Here is a 27240-nt window from a genome sequence, read left to right as displayed (position 1 = left end):
TACTGCGTTACTAAAACCGTGATTTTTTTGCCAGAATGTCTCATGACAGTGACGTAAGCAAGTGCGACGTTCGTGACAAAAGCTGTGTGCAGATCAACAGTGGATCATATATGAATGCAGGAGAGAGTGTTTAAAGCGTGGAAGTACTGACCTTATTTTGAGTTTAATTCCATAAAAAGTGACAAAAACATTAGTGTCCGTTGTGCGTGGGAAGAAAACTTCTTTTTACAGCGAAAAAAAACCCTAAACTTCCAAGCAAGCACCGAGTGCGCTGAGAAACTCGCGGATTCTTCAACTGACCGCCGCGGCACACCTGCACCAGGGCAAACCTCCGCCTACGCTACTCCTGCTTTACAGGTGAAAATAGAGCAACAGGACCGCTAGTCTTTGATGTTATTTATTTTCTGTGTTTTACTTGCATTTATTTGAAAGACTGAGTGAAACACACAAAAATAAATTGTATGTGCTGGAATGTGCAGAAAATAAGTTTAAATGTTAAGCAAATTTCTTCAAGTCAGAGAATGTTGCATATAATTATATTTTTGCTTGATGCATAAAGTTAAAAGATTAAAACTAATAAAACAAGTTTTAAAAAGAGAGACTTTTCCATTTGATTACATTTTGTATGATGGATTATACAGAAAAAGTAGAATTGGGCTGAAAGATCTATCGGTTTATCACCTATTCAGGTTGTAAATTGTGTTTTTAAAAAGTAACTAAGTAACTAAGTAATTAATTACTTTTGAAAATAAGTAATCAGTAAAGTAACGGGATTACTTTTTTGGGGAAGTAATCAGTAATTAGTTACTGATTACTTTTTTCAAGTAACTTGACCAACACTGCTGTCAGATGTAGTTGAAAAAGGTATTCCAGTCTATAGATGCATCAATACTGAACTAGAAAATAGCTCTTAAATAACAGAAAATAAAGGAGTATATAAAGACTGCATAAGCCCATAAGAACATTCCTTTTATCCTTTTTGTATTACGGTTGGAAAAGTTCCAAGATTTTGTCCTGGTCAAAAGCTGTGTTTGTACCACATTTACTTTATTAGGATCTGGTCACCACATGATTGGAAAGAAAAGGGCCTTTCCCAAACTGTTCCCACAGAGCTCAAAGGATTAAGATTTCCTTTCACCGGAACTAAGGTCAATCCCAAAAAAGCAATATACTACTGTCATTGAATTCAGTCATTAAAAGGTGTGGCTCAGTAGTTTTTACCATGTAGGGTACTTCCCAAACACGACATTTATGATTGACATAAATGTCAATCAAGTTGTAATCTTCTACTTTAAAAATGTATTAAATTTTGGTAATTTAATTAAATATTAAGTATGACGAGCTACATATATTTTCGGCACAATGGTCCAATAGACCTGCTGTCAATAGTGAGCATGGGAACATTTTCTCAACCAGAAATAACTGAATTAAATTAAGTTAAGTCCAATCCCCAGTGTAGACTACACTGTAAAAAAAAACGTGCTGTTTTTACAGGAAAACCCTGGCAGCTGGGGTTACCAGGGACTTCCTGTAAAAACGCTTTACAGATGCAACTTGTAAATTGATTTACAGTGAATGAATCTCAGATTAAAACTGTTAAATCTACAGGAAAAAGAAGTTAATTTCACACATAGATGTGATATATAAATACACTATTTCCTGTATCTTTTACAAGTAATAAATGCTTTTTGTGGATCCATAAACTGCAAAATTAACAGGGAAATATCGTACAAAGAACTAATTTAAAATGGTAGAACTACGGTGAAACTGTGCATATTAAATGGAGCTGCTCTGTAAATTATACATAAAATCTATGCTGAATATTATATGTTTTAATGTAAAATTTTAACCATAACCCAGCAAATTTCTTACTGCTACGCCTACACCCAAACATGCAAAAATACACATGAGAAAACACAAGAGAGGAAAATATCACTTTTGGGAAATTTATTTTGCAGCCACATTAGCAAAATGACAGCAAATGGATCCATTTTTCCAACTAACACAATATGCAAGGCACACAGCAACTACACAATTCAATCAAAATATAGGCTATAAAAGCTGTGGAACATTCCTGCAAAGCAAGAACCATGTTCATGAAACAAGCATTTGTTAGACCCTCCACCAGAAAAAGTTAAATAACCTGTTAAGACTTTAAAACAAAAAACACATATTGTGCCAAAAATGATCATAATCACCGTGCAACGCAACACGCACCCTGCTGTCACCACAACCATGGCCCTGGTCAGAAAACATCAGCAAAACCACGTGGTGAAACAAACCTACACATGTGGTCTAGAAACACTGCAGTAGCAGCATGTTGTTTTTTTTCTTTTCTTATGTAAATAAAGAACATTCCTACAAAGAAAGAACATCTTCATGAATTGGCTTCATGCATTCGACCAGTAAAAGGTTCCAGTACACATTGTGGAACAAAATTAACAAAGTAAAACTAACAGTCCACAGAGAGTCAAGATTTAGGCTTAGCGCCACTCGTGGTCAGCGAGATCCTAAATCAGGGTGAGGACTCGAGGGTTCACACTGAGACGACGCTTTGAGTTTTTGTTCTCTACTTTGGTTCCTTTTTCTGGGTTTATGGAGAAGAAACACCTGTAGAATAACAATCATATAAAAGTTTATTAAGCATTTTTATAATTGATCAGTTAAAATACACATACAAAGTAAGTAAAAATTAAGTATATACATATATATACAGTCATGGCCATGACCACGTTCAAGACAAAGTATAACCAAAATGCTGTGGGGAAGTGAACAATGCATGGTCAAAAGTATTGGCACCCTTCACGAGTGTCTTCTGCAGTGATATGTCACACTTTAGCATTGTTAAAATCCAAAGCAAAGGTTATAGGTAGTCAGACGTCAGTTGACGCTTGGTCTAGCCCTGAGTCTCGGCCAGGCTTGGACCCAGATTCAGACTGTTAATGTATTTAAAAAAACCAAACAAACAAACAAAAAAAACAACAACAAAAAACAGAAAAAACAACTGAAACCGGCTCCAAAGCCGACCGAGACTCAGAGCCAGACCTGGACTCGAACCACATCAAAGCCAGACTCCAGATCCCAGAGTCTCAGTTATGAGAAATAACAAAGCCATATTTGTTCACCTCTGAAGAAACTCTAAAGTGGAAGCCAGCTCAGATGGATAATGGATGTTGAAATTGTAGTAGCTCCCGAACATGAGGCACAGTGCAGAAATGAAGGAGGATATGTTTGTGCTGACGAGGTGCCGATCAACACTCAGCATGTATCTTCTTGAGGAATAGCAGGACTGTCCTGTGAAGAAATTATTTAACAGGTTATATCAATAAACACGGCAGTCACATGACATTCTATAAAAAATGCACTTAAAAAAAAAAAGAGAGAGAGAGAGCTATGAAACAGACTTACCACACATGATAATAGTGGGTGTCAGAGGCACTTGCTCCAGTTGTACCTCATCTGCCAGACATGTAAATGGTAAATGGCCTGTATTTATATAGCGCTTTTCTAGTCCCTAAGGACCCCAAAGCGCTTTACATATCCAGTCATCCACCCATTCACGCACACATTCACACACTGGTGATGGTAAGCTACATTGTAGCCACAGCCACCCTGGGGCGCACTGATCTTCAGCACAGAGAAGCATGGACTCCTCCTTCTCTTCAAAGTAGCTGAGTAGCTGTTTAAGGTAAAAGAGACACATGTTTCTGAGATAAGAATGACTATCCTTCTCTGGCATATCACTGGCTGAACTAGCAGATGCCATAGTTTCATGTGTGTTTTCTGAATATTCTGTACTGTCATTTGGGGGCTGAGGACGAGATTCCTTGTACATGTCATCAATACCATCTGGGGAACAAGCTTTATGCTTCCTACACATGTGAGAAGTAAATGATGACTTTTTTGTAAACATATGCTTACAACCACTTACTGGACATGACACAGACCTGCCCCCTGCAATATGATCATTTAAGTGAGACACTAGCTCTTTCACTGTTTGAAAATGGCGGGCACATAATGAAACTGCACATTTTAAATCTGCAACAAGAGCTTTAGGAGTAGCTTGAAGTGCAGGTGCATTGTGCACACGATAAAAATGCCCCTTGAAAGCAGAGTACGTGGTGAATGTTTGGCTGCAATTGGCGCCAACACATTTAAAAATACAACAAGGCTCATTCTTATGCACTCTGCAATGTAGTACATAGCCTCTTAATGTGACCAATACCTTTTTACAAAAGACGCAGATGATCATTTTTAGTATTTCTAAAGTTTGCCTGTGCTTTTCAGCTGAACTAGCATGCTAGCGCTAGGTTATGAGCCTTGGTCTAAATATCAACTGGTGCTTTTATCTCGAAAAAACGTCGCCAAGATATTGAACTTACCGTGCAGACTTTCTGACGAACAAACACAGATCCTCAAAAAACACTTGAAATCGTATGTTTGTAATTTGTCCTAACAACGTAGTTGCTGAAAGTTCGATGTTTTCTTCTCCCGTCTTCTCTCTCGTGCTGGCTCGTTAGCTATAGTCGTGAACTAGGCGCTCTTCTCCTCCCGCCCTCACGTCATTATCCAATCAGAGACGAGCTTCAGATGCACATTCAAAATTAGGCGCGCTCAGTGCAACTGTGAGTGGCCTGAAGTAGCTTACAGCTCTGTGGAGATGAGGCACCATAGAGATCCTATGGGAGGCACTGTAAGTTTGTTTAGCCTTTAATAATGAGACATTGCTGACCTAACCCAAAAAAGTATTCTAGTCTAAGTATCACATTGCAATTAAAAGAAACATAAAGAATACAAGCATTATGACAGAAGCATTACTTAGTCGTTAAATAATAATTTCTTATTGGTTACCCTACAATAGGCTGCAAATGATTTAAGAAAAAAACATGATGTAAACAATTTTAATTGTATATTTTTATATAGCCTATAAATGGAGAGGCAACCTCTCAGGTTCACAATGACATCTTCTGTGAAAACATTTTTATTAGTCCAATCCATGACTTTGCATCATTTCATGAATCATGTTAAAAGTAGGCCCAGTACATCCATGCAGTTGTAAAGTGACTTACATATACGTCATGTGTTTTTAAGAAAAACTGACTAAAACTGTGATTTTTACAGTATTTGCATGTCAAATTAACATGATTGTTTGGTTATGAGTATTACGGTGTTTCACTGTTTTTATTCACAGTATTTGTAGTTTTAACCAATAAATTTGATTATAATCACACATTCATGTTGTAAATATAACAGGAACATTCTGTTTAAAGGTTTACAATAATTCACTGTGATCGAAACAGGAAAGTTGTGTTTTGGGGTTTACTATACATTTCTGTAGGGGTTTTACATGGTTTTTATGTCAATTTCACTGCCCTTTTTTACAGTGTATGATACAAATAAAGTCACATCAAATCATTGTCATCTTCCCCATTTCTTGCTCTCGTTGGCCTCTTTGGATGTACGACACCTAAAACCTCCTGATACTACTGTGACCCACAGCCCATCGGGATATGTAGGAACACATCATATGCATGATAAGGCAGGCAGCGCTAAACCCGATGGACAAATGCATTAGGAGAATTGCCATTGTAGCAGCAGGCCCACAGTGAGACTCCCCCGCTGTAAAAGGCAATGATGCGCAAGCCCTGTAGAAATTCCTCTGTGCAGAGAGCGACGTTACGTGCGGCTTCATCCAGCGGGCCAAAAAACCATCCTGTCACGCAAGAGCTGTGCCATATAATGCCTCATTGCTCATCCATTTTGTGTCAGCCGTGTTTGCGACAGAGTTCTGCTGCCGTAGAAATAATCGCCCACAAACGATTTGTTTCTTTAACACTTCTCATGTGCACGTTAAACTGAAGAGGGAAGAAAATAGGTAAGTAAATGAACAGCTGTTTCATGTCAGCAGATGAATTTGAGTTTATGCCTTGCTCCACTTGGTGCAGTTGCACAGAGCTCTGAGAGATCCGCTAAAAACAAGGCAAGAAAACCGGCAAAAAACCCAAAAAAAACAAGTTATTTACATGTTATCTCAATATTTTACGCTGTAACTTAGCTCTAAGCTTACCAGACCGCTGATATCGAGCTGAGACTGAGCGCTGCTCAGAAAGCCCACGTGACTCATGCGGGACAGAATCACATACGTATGTGAAATTGACAAAATAGAGTCATGAGTTATGATGGATCGTGTAGCATAAAGCGGGGTGGGTAGACCATGCTGTCCTTGAACATAACAGAAAGAAAAATGTCTTCAAGCTTTTGCCCTTCATATTAAATCACAAAGTGACAGGCACAGTGGGGGGATCACTTCAGCCATTCATCCCAGATTCTGGATTCTATTACGGACGTTTCTGCTGAGTAACATGAGTTATGACACAGTCTTTTCAATCAGTCCACTTAGTTTAAGCACAATTATTATTTTACAAAGACGCTCTATTTTAAAATGATCTAAGATGGTTAGACATATTAAAGTAGTAAATCAAATATCAAAGAGACTGTGTAAGTGATTGATATGATATGATTATTACCAGCAGTGACATACAGAATTGATAGCTGTACATGGTGTATATAGATGAATAAATCCATATGTATTTATAAATGACTTACTAAGGAGGATTAATGATATATAAAGGATTATTTAAGCACTCGCTACCTCACTAATTCTTAATAGTGTTACATTATTATAAAGTCATACCATTATTTTTATTATTAGCGGAAGCTCGACCTGCATGCAGTTTTTGCCAGATTTGCATCAGATTCGTTACAGTTGAGAATTCTAAAGAAAACATGTAATTGCTAATAATTTGGAACCATTCAAAATGTAGGATTTTTAACTTGTAAAGTGTAAAGTGTAAAATGTAACAGTAACAGTCCATCAGCCGTTGTACAGCGATTTACCTTGACCATTGTAGACATCCTTTCTGTTATTTATAACTTGATTTAGCTGTAAATCATAAGCCTACATCGCTAAATTACTGCTAAATTAGATTTTGAGAACTGTTTAAAGCTGTGCATTTCATATGTGCAGCTATATATATACATATTATAGTCATTATAGTATGATTTAGAAATAATATTTAAATGGTGCTTTAACCCTCTGGATTCAACGAACACACCAGTGCATCCAAATCACATCACTGATTTAAGACAAGCGTGTTGAAAGCGTAGGCTTCAAACTATATATGTCACAAACAAGGATGCGGTGGACTCAAAAGCAGACTCAATTGCTCGAACTATGTATAATTTATTAGAAGGAACAAAAACGTGAACAGAACTGGGTTTAACAGAAACCATTCGCAGAAACTAAGGGAAATCCGTGGGCGGGGAAACAGGCGTAGAGCACAGGGAGAACTCGAACGGGAACTTTCTGTAAACACAGGAGAAAGGTGTTACTGAGTGACAAACGAGTAAGGGACAGAGGTATGGAGTGCCAGTGGATAGTCTTGGGCTTACTTGGAGACCCTGGTTATTAAGCGGGGGAAAAGGCTGCCATGGGAGCATTCCAGAGAGGATCGAGAGTGGGGAGAGTCCGGTCCAGATTCCAAGGAGGTGGAGAGTATGGACTGAAGGGCAGGCTGAGAAGAAGTTGTGTATGTGGTCCTTGGGTTCCGAGCAGACGGAAAAACAGGATGGAGACGGAACCAGCACTACTGGTGAGTGCGACGGGTGATGAATCACAGATGGTAGCAGGACGAACTGGCGAGGAGTGGCAGGCAGTGCTGGCTTAAAAACCCTCTAGGTGGAGCCCCGGAGATTGAAAACAGGTGATGAGCTGGCCAACTCCACCCCAAAGGACGGATGACAGGAACCTGGACCATGCCCAACCAGACACTCCCACAGCATATGACAATATATCAATGTCTATGCATATTGATATATGCATAGACATTGATATATGTATATTTTGTGTGACGGTGGTACTGTTAAACTATAAAATAATCTATACAAAAGCAAAAATATTCAGAATCACATTCTGTGTGTGTACATATTAAAGAACATGCCACTAGATATTTAGGATTGAGGTATTCATTTTAGTTTGATATTGCAAAGCCCCATTTGCTGACAACGGTTGGTGTAGGTCCCCCACAGTGCGGAGTAGGATTAGGATTAATCATCAGAATCAGAACCAGAATACTTTCATAATCCCTAAGGAAATTATGTGGGTTACAGTTGCTCCAAAACAGTAACGGTAACAGACTAAACTAATTAAATAATACAATATATTACAAAGTTTACAAATGTAAGAAAAAGCAGTAATGTATACAAATTGCTTAATTATAAATCTCAAGAATATTACAGAGGAGAAATATATATATATATGCCATTTAACTCTAACCTGTGAAACATTTGTTATTTTACTGTTGGGCGAGTGCAAAAGGGTGTAACAATTGCAGCGGATTGGCATGTGGACCTCAGAGGGTTAAAACGAAACCAAATTAGAATAGATGTAACTCACTAGATGAGTGATTTTTTCAAAATAATTTCCATGCATGCTTGCACACCTGTAAACAGATCGCATTGTTTGGTTAAAAGGAAACCACAGGTTTGGTTGCTTATGGAAACCGTTAGGTTTTTCTTTCTTTGTTTAGAAAACTGCTAAGCTGGGTTATGTTAGAGCAGTACCTGCAGCATCGCTCCTCATGTAAAGAAGAAGCTATAGCGATGGGGAAAGATTACCCATAAAAGAAGGACAACAGGTAAATAGGATCTATAGCTTAAATGTTTTGGCTAATGTCTTTTTGACTGATAAGAGCTAATCAGCAAGCAAACATGTTTCCAGAGTGTCAGCAGCATTTTGCGTCATATTTGTGGATGTACCCAGTGTACTCTCTGCTCCACTCAGTATGTGTCACAATAAAACAGATGCAGACACGTGGACTGTAGGAGAAAAGAGACAGGTAAAATGAATATAACTCGACTTGACAATCAATTGTGACATTGCTGTAAGTGTAATAAAAACTTACTGAAAGAGTGTTAGTGTGCGTTGATGCTTGGCTTATAAAGACAGGTTTCTTTTTTAGGTTTTTTTACAACTATCATCTTGCTGGCCAGTGCACACCAGGCACTGAGGTTTTAATGTCCACTGACTTTTTTTCTCTTGTGATCTGCTGCAATAGGACTCTCTCTGTTTGAGACCTGCATTATAGTTTAAGTACTTTCCTCAGCACTGTGGATGAGTGCTGTGTCGCTACATGTAACAATAAAACTTAAAGGGGAACAGTAGAGTGGGCTGAGAAAGAATTGGTAAAGCAGGGGAAGCTTGGCATAATTATGCATATATAATCATAAAGTGAGGTAAATGTGCAATGGGAGTGCAAACTTTTAGCTTTATTTCAAGGCGTTTAACAAAAGCTTTGCCTAAATGGTTAGGAGTTACACCCATTTTCATGTTTAGTCCTCAAAGACTCAAAAGTAACTGGACAACTGACTGACAAGCATTTTCCTGGCTGGCCAAAGCTTGTTACCTCATTATTCCAGAATAAATTGAGTAGATAAAAGATCTGGAGGAGATTCCAAGTGGTGAACTTACCTTTAGTAGCTGTTCCTGGAGCTCTCAATGCTATCAATGCCAAGTCCAGAGGGATGTCAAAACAACTAGTGCATGATACTAGAATTGTTTCTCTGGTTAAGAAAAACAACTTCACTGCATCTAGCCAAGTGAAGAACACACTCTAGGAAATGGTAAGAAGAGAAAAGTATGGGGAAAAAGAAACAGCTCATACTTATCTGCCAATCATGCCGGAGTCAGTTTTATGGCATGGACATGTATGGCTTCCTGTGGAAGTGGGCCACTGGTGTTTATCGATGCTGTGATTGCTGATAGAAGCATCAGGATGAATTGTGAAGTGTACAGAGCTGTACTCTCTGCTCAGATTCAGCCAAATGCTCCAAATCAAATCAGACAGCACTTCACAGTGAAAATTGATAATGACCCAAAGCATACTGCAAAAGTAACCCAAGGGTTTCTTAAGGCAAAGAAATGGGAAAGTTTTTTAATAGGCCAGCCAGTCACCTGATCTCAACCCAACAGAGCATGCTTTCAGTTATTGAAAACAAAAATGACGTCATAGTGACTCACAAACAGCCGCAACTGACGGCAGCTCCATAAAGGTCTGGCAGACTCCAGACAGTCATTGACTGGAAAAGACTTTTTTCAAGTATCCAAGTATCAAAAAACATCCTTAGATTTTAAATTATGTTAGTTTGTCAAATTAGTTTTGAGTCTCTGGAAATCAAATCTTGATAGATTGGAAATCCACCGTGGTTGTGTACCAGTGTTGTGTCCGCACGCAACAGACAACTTAGAGAAGAGCAAAATTCATTTTGTATAATAAATTACATTTTGTATCTTTGTTACTAGCAGCCTTTTGGAAGAATGCATCATTTGTCCCAATTTCTTTACTTGAATCTATGAAAAGTCTCAAAGATAACCCAGCTTGACAGTAACAAAACAATGTTTTTGCACCAACAAGGTGATTCCCAAAGAGCTATTAGCCAAAAACTGTGGCATATCTCAGCATGTGTGAAGTGTGTGCTTAAAAGATTTGAGGAAACTGGACAAGTGGAGGATGAAAGAAGTGTCAGGAAAAAAAAACCTACATCCAGCAGATGAGCAGTATCTGAAAGTCATGTCTTTCACAAATACGAAAAATCCTGCAAAGGACCCTTCAGCTGATCCACCTACTGTTCGCTGAAGCCTCATCAGAAATGGTCTCAAGGGAAAGGCGTCTGTCCAGATGCCAGTCTTCAATAAGAGGGGCAGGGAGAAAAGGCTGAGGCATGCCAAATTACACAAGAACTGGACTGAAAATCAGTGACAAGAGGCCATGGATTGGCCTCCCCAGAGCCTGGACCTCAACATTAATGAAGCAGTGTAGGATCATCCTGACAGAGAACAGAACAAAGGTCAGCCAACACCCAAAGAAGAGCTTTGAATGTCCTTCAAGAAGCCTGGAGAACTATTCCTGGAGACTATTTCAAGAAATTACAAGAGAGATTGCCTAAGAGAGTTCAGGCGGTGTTGAAGAATAAAGGTGGTCATACCAGTACTGACTTTCAAGTTTGTTAAATTGTATAAACGCTACTTTTGTCTTATGTACTGTATTTCCATGTACCTGTTTCACATGTTTCTCATAAAATGAAAACAAATGACTCAAGACTTTTTCACACTCCTGTAACTGTGTCTCATTTTGATGGACAGAGATTGCCTGGTGATGCACTTTGTTTATGTCACAGTGAGCAAAATCTGCAAATTGATTTAAACAAAAAAATCTTGGGTATTTGCCTTGCTCTTTAACAGTGATGTGATGCATAATTGGCTAACCAGTGTGACGCAGTGATCAACCTTTCTTCTTTAAGCTCTCTCTCTTTATTAACCTTTTGTTTCAAACAAAATGTGACACTATTATAAGACGCCTTAGGGGACAAGAAGAGAAAATAAACAGCACAGGTTCAAAGGAGCAGAAAAAGCAGAGAATGAAAAGTAGAAGGTGAAAGCAGAGGGAAGAAGGGTGACCAAGCCATCCGTCTGTGACTCTTTGGTTCCGTAGTGAATGCTGTCATTTCCCCTCAAGCCCCTTTAGTCACTCATCTGTGGCCGACCTTGCGCTGCCATGTGGCCTGCTTCTTTTCTTCCACATCACACACACTGATTTGTTAGAAGCAGAATTGAACGAGTTGACGCCGCCTGGCTCTGTAAGACAGCTTGAGTGCTGAGCCAACATCCCTCGTGAATTCAGATTCCTATTTCTGCATCTGTAATCCTCCACTGACGATTTAAATTAGTCAGACATCAGGAAAACTATTCAAGGTTAGCTGCCTCAAAGCACAGCAGAATGCAAAAGCTGGACAGTCGACCTGTAGATAAATGTGAAACATGCCGGTGATATTTACAAATACCGAGCTACACATGTGTAATTTCTTTAATATTCCAGTAACAGTGCATCATATCAAAAATGTGTCACATTGACATCTCGGAGCCTCCCTGTGAGGTGAACTGCTCAGAGTTTGTTTGCTGGGTGGAAGTTGTGCTGGGAGGCTGTCAGAGCTCATCTTGGCTGGGGTGACATGTGCTCAGGCACCCTTGCACTATCACGAACTACATCTCCTCTTTCCTGATGCTTATCAGGTCCCCCAGGCGTTTTATAAAGAAGAAGCCTAGCTTTGTTTACCATTTGTTCTTCCTCATTGCACAGTCTCCCCAATCTTTAAATCATTTAGGGTCTAAAGGGCGATGCCCAGAGCTTTAAATGTCCTAGTCTGATAGGCATATGAATGCAATGGTTAGAAATAGTTAATAAACAGTCGTGTTTGACAAAGATCTGCCAAAAAGCTATGAGAGAATGTTTTTCAAACAACAAGACATGCTTTGTTGCATTAACAAATAAAAACCCATTGTGATATACTTGCTTTCCCCCCTCATTTCTTCAATTATAACCGGAAGAAATTTGTTCCACCGCGTCATTGCTCAGAAGATGAACCCAAGGGTGAAACAGCATCACGGTGAATTAATAAGCCAGTGAAACTGAGGCTGAGATGCTCACTCAGGCTGAAGAAGAAATACGAGGTTTGAGTTAGACTGAAACTGAAATGTGTTTTGGAATTGGCACCTGCCCCAGTTTTAATACTCTTGAGTCACTACCATCCAAATAAGAGCATTAAGTCTTTGGTAATTGATCCATAAAACAGCTTCTGTTTAAACCTAAAATTAGATTAAGGATTCTATTGAATGAAAATAAAACCTTGAGGCTTTTCTATAATTATTACTGTATTTAAGACCCCAAAGACACTGTGGCCATAGAAAATACATTTATTTCATTATCACCATGGTGCTGACATACTCGTAATTGTTCTGTGCAAATAGGCAGTGAGTCATTCTCGTACACGTGATATACACATGCTGGGACTTGGCTTTAAAAGTAGGTCCCTCACCCAAAGAGTATCGGACCTTAAGTGTTCGTGAAAGATTTTGAGAATTTAAGAAAATAATTTTCACAGCTGGCCACTATATACAATCTGAATGTTCCCAGTAATTTGTTCTTTCTGCACTTTTTCCTCCCAGTTTGTTAATCTGTCTTGAAACTCACTATTGAACACAAAATACTTATAATTATACAATCGATGTTTGTTCTCAACAGGAGTGCAAAGTGTCCAGCAAGCTGGAAGGAATATGATGGCAGCAGTGTCCTCACCAAACACAAATGCATCTTTACAACATGAAAAAGAAACAGATCCTGAAAAGGCACTCTGTGAATCACAGGACACACCCACGTTCCCGGTAAAAGTTCATACATCTATCTCCGCCACATTATTGTTTGTTATAGCTGGTGAAGGCTTGCTCTTCAGTCCCTCTGTGGCACATCTTGAAGTTTCCGTGAGGAGCAAACGAGGAACGCAAAGAGCGAGGAGAATGGTCTTGTACTCTTTGCGGAAATTTTGGTTGAGCAGTCCATATATGATGGCATTGAGGCAGCTGTTGAAGTACGCCATAAAGTAGCTTGTGACAAAAAGCCACTCGGGTATGTTGGGTGCAACCTTCGGAGGATTTATGGCTACAGCCAGGCCTATGAGGTTCAGGGGGGCCCAGCACACGGCAAACAAGACAAACACCATAAACATAGTCAGGAAGTTCCTCACATCACTAGGTTTCAGTTTGGTCCTTTGCTCCGGTTTAACTCGGTGTTTCACCTGAATGACGAGCACCCATATCCTCATGTAGCAGTAGGACACCACCAGCAGAGGGATCAGAAAATGAATAATCACCACGGAGATAGTATAGTATGAGCTAACGGTCTGAGCAAAGGTGCAGGAGTAGATGCGAGGGTCGTACTGCAGTGAGCCAACGAAGAAGTTGGGAATAGTGGCAATGGCGGTGAGTAGCCAAGTAAGACCCAGGTAGCAGAGCGTGTTCCTCAGGCTATACAGACGATCGTAGTGGAGACTGTGGCAGATGTAGCAGTAGCGATTGATGGCGATAGCCGTGATGTTGAAAATGGAGCCGATAACACTGAGGCCCATGATGAAGCCGCTGACCTGGCAGTGCAGGTCACCCATAGTCCAGTCATTGTGAAAGATGGCTGTCAGGACCAGTGGATAGGGGTACAGCGCCACCACCAGGTCTGCCACAGACAAACTCACCACAAAGATATTGCCTAAAGAAAAAGAAAAAAAAGGAGGTTATGAAAACTGACAAAATGTGACCAAAAGAGAAGGTAAAATATGCAGGATCATGTTTGTAACTTTGCTTATTGGGACAGTGGAGGCTTGACTGTGACTTTCCCTTGATTAATAATGTGTTTCATCAGTAAACAGGGTTTTTCTCCTTAATCTAACCATGTAGTTTTAGCATTTTAGCCAAACAAAGAGTGATAGAAAAGGTCAAATTCACAACCAAAGTCAAATAAAAGTGCATAAAAGCAGCGATACATGCATCTGGTTTTTGCACATTCCCCATGTTAGGAAACCTAGCTAGAGAGGTATCCAGGTGCACTGGGAGTTAATGCTTAAGGGGTATAACCCTTCATGCATGAAAACATGATCCTGATGTTAGTATTTCATGAGCTGGGAGCAAGAATCTCTACATCCTTTTCATACTACATTATTTTTTATTGCCCCAATCTGGATCCAGGCCCATACTGAATTCTCTGTGTATGCTAATGCTGCTAGGTGTAGACGAGCGGTCTAAATGGGTCCAGCTGGAAAAATATTTTAACTACTAGGAAGCTGATTGCTGTGAAATTTGTCACACTGCAATATTTCCTAATTGGCACTTATTGGTCATTATATTAGGCACACCTGTTCATATGCTCATAAATATAAATATATGGTCAATGGCAGCAACTACATCTACACATTTAGACATGGTCAAGAAAGCTGCTGACGTTCAAGCATCAGAATGGAAAAGAAAGGCAATTTTAATGATTTTGATGGTGTTGGTGTAGTGGTGTGGGGAATTATTTCTTGACACACTTAGTGCCCTTTAGTGCCAACTGAAAATCATCAAAATACCACAGCCTACCTGATTATCGTTGCTAGCCATGTCTTTCTCGTTATGAGCACAGTGTGCCATCTTCCAAAGGCTGCTCCCAGCCACAACGTTCCATGTCACAAAGCTCAAGTCATCTCAACTGGTCACTAGAGCTCAATCCAGCAAAGCACCTTTGTGGAACAGGGGATTTCTATCCTGAATCTGTGGCGCTATCATGTCAATATGAACTAAAATCTCTAAAACTAAAATGTTCCAGAACCTTGTTGAATCTATGCCACAAAGCATTAAAACAATTCTTAAGACAAAATAGGGTCCAAAGCTGTACTAGCAAGACATTCCCTAGTATATATAGTTTTTATTTTAACAAATATTCGGTGAATTCTCTGGATACTCATGTCCCTTGCAAAGACAAATTATAACTGACTTTTCATGGAGCCCCATCATCAGCTCAACCTATTTTGTCCTGTACTTTGATTAAGCCCAGATTTAGTCAATTTAGCTAGTGTGAGCAAAAGGTTATCTCCCTATGGGCAGGTCCATCCCAATAATATGCTCTTCGCAGTATAATAATGCTTCCTCGCTCCTGGGAAAATGCAGTCACATACTTAGAACGCAGTTAAAGTACATATCAACAAGGACGCGGGTGGTTTCGGGGTCCGATTACATCCAAACAAGCCCCCATCCTCCCGAGGTCAGAGCTGATTCTGGTGTGACACTGGATCTCCTCAGATGACATGAGTTATAGAAAATGACATGTGATGTTGTTACAGTGCAGCTGTTCTGGGTGGGGAAGAATAAAACAATAAATCAAATTGTAAAGTCAGATAAGAAGACAGATAAGAACAAGATACGCTGGCGCCATAACGCAATTGTGTTGGTTTTGCAAAATAGGGATTAACCTTGTGTGAGGTTAGAGTAAATGTGCAATATGTTAAGGACAACATAAAGCTGTTGTTTTGCAGCCAATAGATCGAGTTGGTCCATCTTTTTTAGAGATTAAGCGCTTTAGTGTATGTTAAAATGCTGAGTGACAACTTATGAAGCCAGAATGTAAAAGGAGCAAAGCTCTTGCTTGCTCAGGCAACAGCTGAAACAACAGCGCTGGAAGTGGATTTGAAACATATGTAGCCATCAATCCGCATTCAGGTCCTGTTGTAATCTCTGCACGCCAACATGGCTGCGTTATGTTGTTTAGCAACCGGTCTAATTTCATTTCACTCCTGGAACTTTATTCAAACGGTGTGCTAACGAAGCAGACAAAACAAACAGGGGCACAGAATATTTAAAGTTTCATGAAGAAGAAAATCAGATGGTTGATTTCACCATTTCCCGCCGATCTGGAGTTTTTACAGACAAGTCAATTTTCCAAGTCACTAAAACGGCACCAGCCGTCGCTCAAGCCTGCTGGGACAAAAATAAAACGCATTTGTTCTTCATCCTTGAGTCAGCTCAGTGGGCAAATCTGTCAGATTGCATTTGTGATGCTCCCAGTGCTCGCTCTGTGCTCTTGTCATTGTGCAGAGGTTTGATTCCTCGTTGACATGGCTCCTCCGTGTGTGTGTGTGTGTGTGTGTGTGTGTGCGCCGGCTGGACGGGGCACGGTCCGGCCAGCTCACTCTGGCTGAACCCTCTTACTCGCTCATCATCAGGAGGATGAGGTAAGTGCTAAAACACCGCTGAGAGGATCGCTGTGGAGCGGCCAGATGACTGTCTCTGTTTTGTTGGCATCAATTATTCAAACCCTGGACGAACCATTACCTCTCTACCTCGGTTTAATTAACCGACTTGGCCGGCGATGATGCTCATGACACCCAAACTCACAGCACTCAAGACCGCTCTGTCAAACAGAGGTGTTCACACACGGATACGAGAACGGAGTCGACGTCTTTGGGAGCTATAATTACCAAGTGTTGAATAGACCTTAACCTGAATGCTGATTGGTTACAGGCCATTAGGGACAGCTGACACGCAGCCTTCGACTTGTCCTACACCGCTCTGCAGTGATCTGATTTTGCACTATGCGCGCACAAAAAACTTGTGAAACAAGCGAAATGTTGCATCAGATTAACTGAGACTTCTGTCCCGAGAAAGCCGCGCAACCGCCCAGTGAATTTCCCCAGTGTGAGACTCTGTCATATTTTTCTGGTGAATGAAACATAAATTGAAACAGCGCATCACAGGGCACAGTGTCAGAGAGAAACTGGATATTTGTCATCGCTTCGTTCCAACCTGGCGGTTCAGAGTAGTAAAACAACGTGGGAAATAAAACAATATATATATATATATATATTTAAAAAAAAGAGAGTGTGTGTATGTGTCTGGGGGGGGGGGGGGGGGGGGTGAAGCTGGAGCAATACAGAGTTACATTATGAAGATGCGGGCAAACGCAAGCAAACAAACCCCAAGACAAAACAAAAAAGGGCTGCCGGTCGATTTGGTTTTCAATCTCACTGCTACGCATGTGAATCTCTGGGGTGCGTGTTCCTATTTCAAATCCACCATCTGTACCCCATCACTCTCACTGCTCATACTGGAAACTTGATTTACTAAGCTTTAATTCACCCGACTATATTTATACACCTTCTGAGGAATTCACCAAGACATGCAGAAGGGTTTGGCAGTGCCTGAATCCATCTGAACGTCAGCAACGCAAGGCTTATTACTGCCAGAGCATACCCCGAATATAATTGCATTCAACTTAGTAAGTCGTAATCATAAATAAGCAAGAATAACCTTTTGGCAAGGACACGGGCGCTGATGAATTAGTAGTGGCGACTTCGTGACCTCGTTTTCGTGAGGCTTTTCTGTCCAGAGAGGCCCCAGAATGAAACTTAACATTAAACTGACATGAGCTGCCTTTTGGTGATACAGCCCGCTATGAGCCTGGTCAAAACCATCATCATCATCATCATCATCATCATCATCGCCAGAGCCCATCTACCAATCACAGGCCGTATGTCTGAGATAGGAAAAAACGCAGCAGCCTGGAGTTGAAAAGGGCATAAAAGAGGATCACTGGTACACAAACATCGTCCAGTGCAACAGGATTTCAAGGTAGGGTGAAAAGTGGTCATTTTAAAGAAGCCTCTTCCTGTCCGAGATGGATGAGCTGCAAATATGAGATTACATTTCCAGGTGTGGCTTAGCAAGATGATTAAAATAATCTAACAATGCCCCACGACCATGCTGGAAAACTTAATATCATCTGCTCGGGGGGCATGTTTAATGGAGCGTGCTAAGTGATATTCTCCGTGGATCTGTGCTGTCAATTTGAATTGGGTTCTGGTTTGAGTCACTCAAGTCCACTGACTCAATTAAACCCACCCACCCCTACTCCTGTGGACGCTGAAGTGTCTAGGTTTTATTCATGACTGTGGAGCAGCTGAGGAGGGTGCAATGCAACTCAAGTCCATCTTCAACTCTCACTACACCCCCCCCCCCCCCCCCCCCCCCCCACACACACACACACGACCTAGAGTTCGCACGGCACGGCAGGGCGCAAACTACACGCGCATGCGCAGCGTGGGATCTCTTCCATCATCTACTTCCCTCTCATCCTTTTCTTTTTCCAACCCTCTTTCTCTCTCGCTCTCGCTCTCTCTCTTTCTGTCTGTGCCGCACTACTCTTTCTCTCTCCCGAAAGCATTTTGTGAGTGTATTTTTAGTATGGTTAACCCCCAGTGGAGAAGCGTAGTGTTAACACCCCATTGGCAGTCCTATAAGTGCCATGCTGTACACTTTGAGGATCTGGTGGATACGCCCTGTTACATTTGCGCACTTTGAAAGACCCCCTGGAAACCTGATACAAATGAAACATAAGGTACCAGATCTCGCCCCCAAGATGTTTCAGCACTTAGAATGTGAACCTCGTGCTTCCATGTACATGACTGTTTGTTTTTTGTTTTTGGGTGTGTGTTGAGGGGTTAAATGGTGGAGAGTGTGTGTGTGTGTGTGTGGGTGGGGGGGGGGGGGGGGGGGGGGTATATCGAGGAAGCGTGCAAAGCGAGTGTGTTGAAATGAAACAGAGCGGAAAGGTCCTGCTGCTGCTGTGTGAGGAAGCGAACCAGCTGTCTGAATAATGTGTAATGGAGAGATAGGATGTTTTCAGCACCCCGCCTGACACATCTATATCTGAGTGCGTGCTTTTATATATGTATGTAAACCTTAAACTTAGACTCCTTGCGAGGCCTAAAGAGTGACGCTGCATGAAATCGTATATGCAGGCCCTGCGCAAACAAGCAAACAAGAAGGGGCCCGTGTATAAAGCTACAGCTGTTCTTTAGCTGTATCCATGCTTCCCTTTTGGAAACTGTACAATTAAACATTCATACAAAGCGAGCCAAACCTATAAATAGCTTGTTAAGAACAGAGAGGAGATTGTTGATAGGCTAACGGCAGCAACAATTTCAGTCACTTAAGGACACACGTGGAAAAAAAAAAAGCAAAGCGATAGCAGGATGGGCTCTGAGCTTCCACTGGAGTTTCAGGTTTCTATTCATACATGCGAACAAACCGAGCAGCACAACTGTGGGGAGGACTCGCGTGTGACTAGATATGTCAGCAAGCCCAATTAGAGCAGGGGAACACCGGCGCGAGGTCTGTAATCAGTGCAGTGCGCATGGTCCACCAGCCCAAGGTGGACTCTTGAACAGGCCATTTAGTCCTGGCCTGTTGTTTGAGATCAGTGGACTGTGCCATTATTTATTTATTTGTCTTTGCCAAGCAGATAATCAAATTATTCTCTGGGATCCTCAACTTCTTGCCAAAATGGCTTTGGGCTGCTGTAAAACGGGTATGTTATGTAATGTATTTGAAATTGTAATTAAAGCCTTGTTATCCCCAACACTGACCTAATCCCGCTGCCTCATTAGCATGCTCCATTAGCATTTTGTTGTGATCGCAAGGTTTACTGTGTTTTTTCGCTCGGGCTCAGAGGGCGTCCTTCGCTTTACTTTGAGCCGCGGAGCTGCTGGGTATAATTGCCTGGGTGCACGCTGCTTTCTCCTCCAGACCTTTAAGTTCAAAAACAGCAGAGTATCAGATGCACCGCGTGCGTTGCTCTCTGATATGTAGTCAGCCTCTGCAGGACATCTCGATGTTCTATTCTGCACTTTTTTTTAATTTTTAGTAGGGAAAAAAAATCACGAGATCCGGTCAATCAAAGCAAAATAGGCTCCTTTGTCCACGCATCTGTTGCACAGCTGCCTCTCATGCCATAAACTCTGTAGGGTTTCAGGATCTTTACTGCTCAGTCTGTCCTGTGGCTGAGGAGGTGGGTCGATTACTGCTCATGTGTTTCTATGCCACACAATATTGGCTACTATACAGCTTTTACAAGTTTATTTACAGAGAGACACGACAAACTAGTAATGACTGCCAACATTTACTAACAAGAGACTATTATTTGTCATCCAAGAAAAAAGTGGGAGCAAATCATGAGAATATCTCTGCATATCATCTTTTCCTTTCCAAGAAGAAGGATGTACTAGTTTTTTTGAAAAGTTTCTTATTCTGGCTGATTAATGACGGGGGAACTAAACCCTGCTCCTCCAGTGCTTAGATGAAAAGGCACCTTGAAGAATATTGGTGCGCAAAACATAAAATGCAACTCATTTATGAAAACAGATAGTAGGAGACAAACAGCACCAGTCACTGGAAATGACAGTGGCTTCTCAGTGGCCATTAGAAACTGCAGGCTACAAGATAAAAGGGACAGCTGAAAGATAATGCTACTATTGCCAATGAGGAGAAGGGACACAAAGGTAGCCATGATAAATGTTAGCTTTACCTTCTCTCTGCTGTCTGAACATTTCAAATGTAGCCCACAAAGGATGAGGAGGAGGGTTGTGTGTGGCATGAACTGTGTGCAAAGCAACAAAGAAACCATACAACGGCGTCTCTCACCTTGGCTGCTCATCGACACCTGATATAAGGAGGGATGTGATTTATCAGGGATGGAGAAACCAGCAAGGTTACAGCCAAATGGAGGGGAGAGTGTGTGCCATTATTTATGAAGAGATATGAAGGCAGGCAGGCAGGCATGCAAGGCTGTGGAAACTCTGTCACAGTGAGGCTGGAGGTCCACTTCAGATAGCAGTTTGATTGTCATACAAGAGGGAGGGGGTGTCACAGGCCACACAGTGCATTACATAATTTTAGTTATGAGTGAAGGCAGGAAAGAAAGCTCACTGAGAGAGAAGTTGTTTTGCCTTGCTTGATAAATTCAGCTGGTAAAGAATTCACACGGGTTCTTTTATTTTGAATAGTTAGCATCAATATAAGGAATAACTTCCTGCAATCCTCTGTGCGTCTCACCTGGGTTCCGTAGCTTTTTGTTCCTGTACACGGACAGGATGACGAGGACGTTTCCCAGGATGTCTACCACGATGGTGAAGATCAGCACGCTGGCCAGCGCAGTGGACACTCCAGCCGAGGTAGCGCTCAGCCCGCAGTCGCTCTCATTCCGCAAACAGCTCGAACCGTTCACATCCTTCTCCTCTACATCCATCTCCTCCACCACCTCCTCAGGATGCAGCTGCCATGGTGGGCTTACAAGTGTTCAGATGAAAATTTGAAATTAAGAAGAAGAAGAAGAAGCACAAACCAAAAAGGCAAAATGACTTCACGGGAGGGAGTCTTGAACTTATTTGCGCATGAAACCACACTCCTCTGACTGTGGAATACTAGGAGGCTCAGAGGACGCGAGTCCTGACATGATCTTTAGAATAGTCACACGCTTTGCCCATCCTAGGGGAAGTATGAGGTGAGAAAGGTTGGGAAAGCTCGAGTTTCACGGCGGCTCTGAGTGCGGTCAGTCACACAGGCTCCTGCTGCGCGCCGCTCCAATCTGACAGGGTAGCTCTTCCAGGAGGCATGTGAGCGCTGTCCTGTGCGTAATGGAAATCCGAGGATGCAAAAGCGTGCGCGCACAGAGCAACACCGGAGTCTGATGGCTCTGAGAGCACTGTGAGCAACACAACCTGCGTTCAACTTAAATACTGAAGCTCACCACTTAAAAAAAATAAAAATAAAAAAGCTGCCAGAATAAAGACTGGGGTCTGTTTCAAAATCTATAAATATACTCTGCCTCCTTAACCGCTGTGGTGTGCCATTCTTGCTGAATAACAACTCGTGTGATCCAAATGGAGACGCGGGCTGTGGAGAATCGTGGCCAGGGAAGTGCTGCTTATTTTCTAATCTGAAAACACGAGGAACTGTGACTAGCATATTCATCGTGGAGCCAATGTGACACATGATTTGTAAGAGCCTTTATTTTGAGAGCATCCAGAGGATCGAGAGAACATCCATGTGCATGGAAATGGCGCCTTCATGTGTCCAGAAGACATTCTTACAGTCAGATGCATACAGAGAAACAGAAGCTAATGATTTCATTATATATATATATATATATATATATATATATATATATATATATATATATATGTATATGCATGCAGCCCTTAGTTGCCCAAATCGATTTGTGACATCCATTTGTGCATTGACGTAGCCTACCTATGTTATAGTCTAAGAGCTCTATAGAATGTTCTGAAGAGTATCATAAAAGTGGAATGAATATATATAATGTATACAAAGTCTCACATTTGGTCACATTTCCCCTGCAGTGCACTTGAATTTGTGTCCCTTTAGATGTGGAGAGAACGGGTGCAGTTTGCGATCAGTGTGTCTGTACGCATGAGGTGATCACAGGATGCCAGAGGGTGCAGAGTGGAGGTTTGAGCAGCTGAGGCTGAGCTCTGTCCTGACCATACGCTGACCACACAATGGCAACTCTTCTTGTTTTTTCCAGCTAAGGAAATATACATGATGTCATGTTTTTCATATTTGCATTGTATTATTTTGCTTTTAAACCTGTGTTATTGTTTACGCTGATGCATTTTACTGCCTAACTAAGCACTGGAAGCCCCCTTACAAATTCTGTCACCGCTATTGGTCCTCTACAAAACCAGTAGCAGAGGCATTTAGTTCATGCACACACAGAGACCTGCAGCACCAAATGTTTTTATCACAGAACAGTCTGTCCCACCTCAAGATTATAATTAAACTAATCAGTAGCTTTTGGCTGTGGAGCTCCCCTCACTCTCCTCAGCTCATTCTTATTCAAGGTGTGTCGCTTCCTTCTCAAAACCATATCGAAAAAAAGACCTCAGATATGTCATTGCTACGTGACTGGCCTGGGGAAAACCGTATAGCTCATATAAAATGCTGTGTGACTCGCCGCACATGTCCCCAATCTGCTGCCAGATGCGAATCAGAGTTCAAAGTGATGGATTTATGAGCAATGCCCAAAACAGCACAAAAGTTCACTCAGCAGCTACAAACCTACTGAACAGTAAAAGGACAACAAACAAACAAAAAAACTTTATAAGCCAAGTTCCTCAACCAAAAAAAACTTCTCACCTCTGCTAAACCACTATGAGATGCTCCGTATTTACAGTGTACTGCTACACAAAGCTAAAGTCTCGACTACCAATCAAATCCACATTTTGCATAGTTTCCCTGCTCGTGACACAAAATCTCTCATGACAGTGAACTCAACTAACTGCTGGCTTAATGGTGGGAGTGGCAGGGATGAGGAAAGGGGCTGCGGTGGAAGTCAGCTTGAGTTAAAAAGGCTGCTGTCCTACATTTCTTCAATCCACAGGCAGCTAGCTCTTCAAAATGGAACAATCACAGCGCCCCACCTGCTTCAGCATCAGACACACAAACACCCACACACTCTCAGCGAGAAGGCGAGAGAGATCTACGCAGATATAAAATCACAGCATCTCCACACCTGAGGAATGTCAGTCAGTAAGGGTTGAACAGATTGTCAGTCTTTTTTAAACCCTTTCCTACAAGTGAAATTCCTGAAGCGACAAGCAGATGAGGTGTTCAGCATCTGAGTCAGTAACACAAAAGGAGTTTCCACTTGGGGTGGATGGGGACAAGATTGGACCCAAGGTGCACTTGGAAACATTGCAATCTCAGTAAGGCCGAGGCCTCTTTCTCAGTCCAACTGGAGCGTATATCCAATATCCACTACTGAACCATCAACCTTCTGTGCAATGCCTGTACTGGCTAGTTTTGCACTGAACTGAATGTGTCAGCTTGATGCAGCGGCAGACTGAAAGTACTTCTGAACTGACAGTTTGCATCAGCGTGAATGTTGCGGGTATGAATGGTGATGCTTTTAAGCCAACTGTGAAGCATTTACTTAAAAGAAACAGACCAAAAATGCAGACTCAGTGGAGGGATTTATACTACCCACTTTTATGACAACATTTTAATAATGCTTTATATCCATAGATGTGAATAAATCTAGGATTCATAGCTGAAAGTATTTCAAATTCCTAAACATAGAGGCTTTGTGTCTCACTTGCACTGACGTGAGAAGCTCCCAATATGATGCTGCTGAAATTAACAATGATGTCTCAGTATGGAGACTCTGAGTTATAAGCCTGAACTATATCTGTGTGACTGCAGAAAAAATTGCCCTAAAAGTGAAAGAAAGAAAAACATGTTCTCCAGTGGTCACTTAAATATTTGCTGCACTTAGAGACAGTGCACAAGAGAGGTGAAGAAGAGAGTGTAGGCAGGGTGGAGTAGGTGGAAACAAGTGTCAGGGGTGATCTGGAACAGCAAGAGCGATAGGGAAGGTTTACAAGACTTTACTGAGACCTGCTGTGATGAAAAAGAGGAGCTGGAGGTGGCAGAGTTGATGATGTTAAGGTTTTTATTGGAAGGGGTTATTAGTGCTGTGCCATACTGCAAATTATGATATCAATCAGATAGCAAGTAAATACAGGGCCAGTATTGCTCATAACACTACAGATTCTTTTGACTTATAAAGGCAGCTCATGTAGGGGACAGCATGTGTCATGACTTAAGAGATGAATAATCATTTTTTATTTGCAAATTAATGACGATTCATCAATTCTGAACACATTTTAATGACCACTAAATAACTGTAATGTTACTTTCCACAATAATTAGCTAACACAACAAAACACACCGTTCTGCTTTTTGTGTATTTTTAAACTGTCTTTTTTTTGGACTTTTTTTGAGACCTGGAAATGTACCTGTCTCTAAAGGACTTTGGATACCAAACCTAGAGGATAGAAAGAAACTATCAAGTCTATCATGCCAGTACCAGCTTTGGTATTGATACTATCAATCCGCCCTCCTCTAATGGACAAGATTAGAAATGAGTACATCATAGGGACAGGTCAGGTCTAGGGCAGTTGGAGGCAAAGTTTGAGAGACATAATATTGACATTAAATATGGAGCTTCCAGCCAGGAGGACATGAAGGCCAAAGAGAAGACTCCTGTATGTAGAGAAGGAAGACATCCGGAGTGTTGATGAGTCAGAGGAGGATGCTGGAAATAGGATGAGATTAAGGCAGATGATCTATGATGACCCCTAAAAAAGCAGCTGAAAGTGGAAGAATAAGAGAGTGGCTGTAGGGTCAGGTAAAATGTAATAAAAATGTCAGGTCTGCGGGGGGTAAAGAGAGGGAATGTGACTATAATATGCACCATGGAGCCAATGTGACACACAAAATAATATTGGCATCAACTCCCCAAATAAAAGTCAGAGAAGCTGACACTGTGGACTTTCAGGAGTCAGACTTGTTTTCATCCCCAAAAACGCTTCAGGCTCTGCAGCAGGTCTGATCAAAGCAAGTTTTTGGTAGTCTGTTTTGCTTGACTGTAAAAGTCATCACATATTTTAATATTCTACAGTGTCATTCATTATAGAGGAGGAAGCCAAAATTCAGCCTGGAATAAAAGGCTCCCACTACCATTAAGAGAGGCCAGGCTTTAAAAAGACAAATACCTCTTTACAGTCTCTCTTTCTCTCCACACACACACACACACACACACACACACACACACACACACACACACACACACACACACACACACACACACACACACACGTTGGGGGGTCATTGTCCTGATGAAAAATAAATGATGGTCCAAGTATATGAGATGGGATGGCATGTCGCTGCAGCATGATGTGGTAGCCATGCTGGTTCACTGTGCCTTCAATTTTGAATAAATCCCCAACAGTGTCGCCAGCAAAGCACCCCCACACCCTTACACCTCCTCCTCCACGCTTCACTGTGGGAACCATGCATGTAGAGACCATCCGTTCACCTTTTCTGCGTCACACAAAGATACGCCAGGAGGAACCAAAGATCTCAAATCTGGGTTCATCAGACCAAAGCTCAGATTTCCACTGGTTTAATATCCATTCTTTGTGTTTCTTGGCCCAAACAAATCTCTTCTGCTTGTTGCTTTTCCTTAGTAGTGGTTTCTTAGTAGCTATTTGACCATAAAGGCCAAATAGATGTGTCTGCTACTGGAACTCTGTGTGACATTTATCTGGGCTCTAATCTGAGGTGCTGTTAACTTGCGATTTCTGAGGTTGGTGATGAATTAATCCTTAGCAGCAGAGGTGACTCCTTAGCCTCTTTTCCATTAGTACCGACTCAGGTCGACTTGGCACCATTCACCACAGTTTTTAGGGTTTTCCTTTAGGTTATAGTACCTAGAACTTAGGGTGACCAAATTTGATTTCCAAAAAAAGAGGACACTTGGCCCAGTCATGAAGAACTTAAAGTTTTCTTTAAACAAACAGTTAAACACATTTAAACGACATCTTCTCTGTGCGGTTAATGAATGGTGAAATAAAAAATGTCATATAGGCTTTTACAAGTCAAGAAGTGCAAAAAAAAAAAGAGGACCGTTAGTCACCCTACTAGTACCAAGAAAGTTTTTTAGTACCTGCTCACCGCTGCTCGGTTCTAAGTGATATGGGCAGGTACTAAAGTGTGACATCATCAGACTGCATGCCACCGATTGGCTGATCAGTGGCATCACTCGATGAGTCATGAGAAGGTCTTGTTCACAAAAATTAAAACCCCCACTTTTTAAAACCCAGCAACAGGAGAAATGGCTACAAAAACAAAACAAAAGAGTGTCTTGGTCTTCCTTTCCTGGGCCGTCCTCATGTGAGCACATTTCAGCATAGTTCTTGATGGTTTTTTCAACTGCACTTGTGGACACAGTCAAAGTTTTAGCAATTTTCCAGGCTGACCAACCTTCACTTCTTAAAGTAATGATGGACTGTCGTTTCTCTTTACTTAGCTGTTTGGTTCATGCCATAAAATAAATCCTACAATTGTCAAATAGGGCTGTGAGCTGTGTACCAACCTGACTTCTGCACAACACAGCTGATGGTCCCAAC

At 41.5% G+C, this 27240-nt stretch overlaps 1 protein-coding gene and 1 long non-coding RNA gene across 2 annotated transcripts; both read right to left on the bottom strand.

The window, feature by feature from the left end:
- Positions 1 to 1932: 1932 nt before the first annotated feature.
- LOC143421822 (uncharacterized) lies at positions 1933 to 3473 on the bottom strand. Its single transcript, XR_013101420.1, has 3 exons — positions 3409 to 3473; positions 3126 to 3294; positions 1933 to 2610 (listed from the first exon to the last, which is right to left on the bottom strand). It is a non-coding gene; the product is annotated as an uncharacterized LOC143421822 (long non-coding RNA).
- A 9308-nt stretch (positions 3474 to 12781) lies between these two features.
- Positions 12782 to 21987, bottom strand: mtnr1c (melatonin receptor 1C). Its single transcript, XM_004541017.4, has 2 exons — positions 21302 to 21987; positions 12782 to 14150 (listed from the first exon to the last, which is right to left on the bottom strand). Exons 1-2 carry the CDS (start codon positions 21492 to 21494, stop codon positions 13285 to 13287), a joined length of 1059 nt encoding a protein of 352 aa, XP_004541074.1. The 5' UTR covers positions 21495 to 21987; the 3' UTR covers positions 12782 to 13284.
- Positions 21988 to 27240: the final 5253 nt, after the last annotated feature.

This window comes from Maylandia zebra, linkage group LG2, assembly GCF_041146795.1.
Source record: "Maylandia zebra isolate NMK-2024a linkage group LG2, Mzebra_GT3a, whole genome shotgun sequence".
Classification (NCBI taxonomy): Eukaryota; Metazoa; Chordata; class Actinopteri; order Cichliformes; family Cichlidae; genus Maylandia; species Maylandia zebra.
Note: the sequence above shows the minus strand (reverse complement) of the source record. Positions and strands in the feature narration are given on the sequence as shown.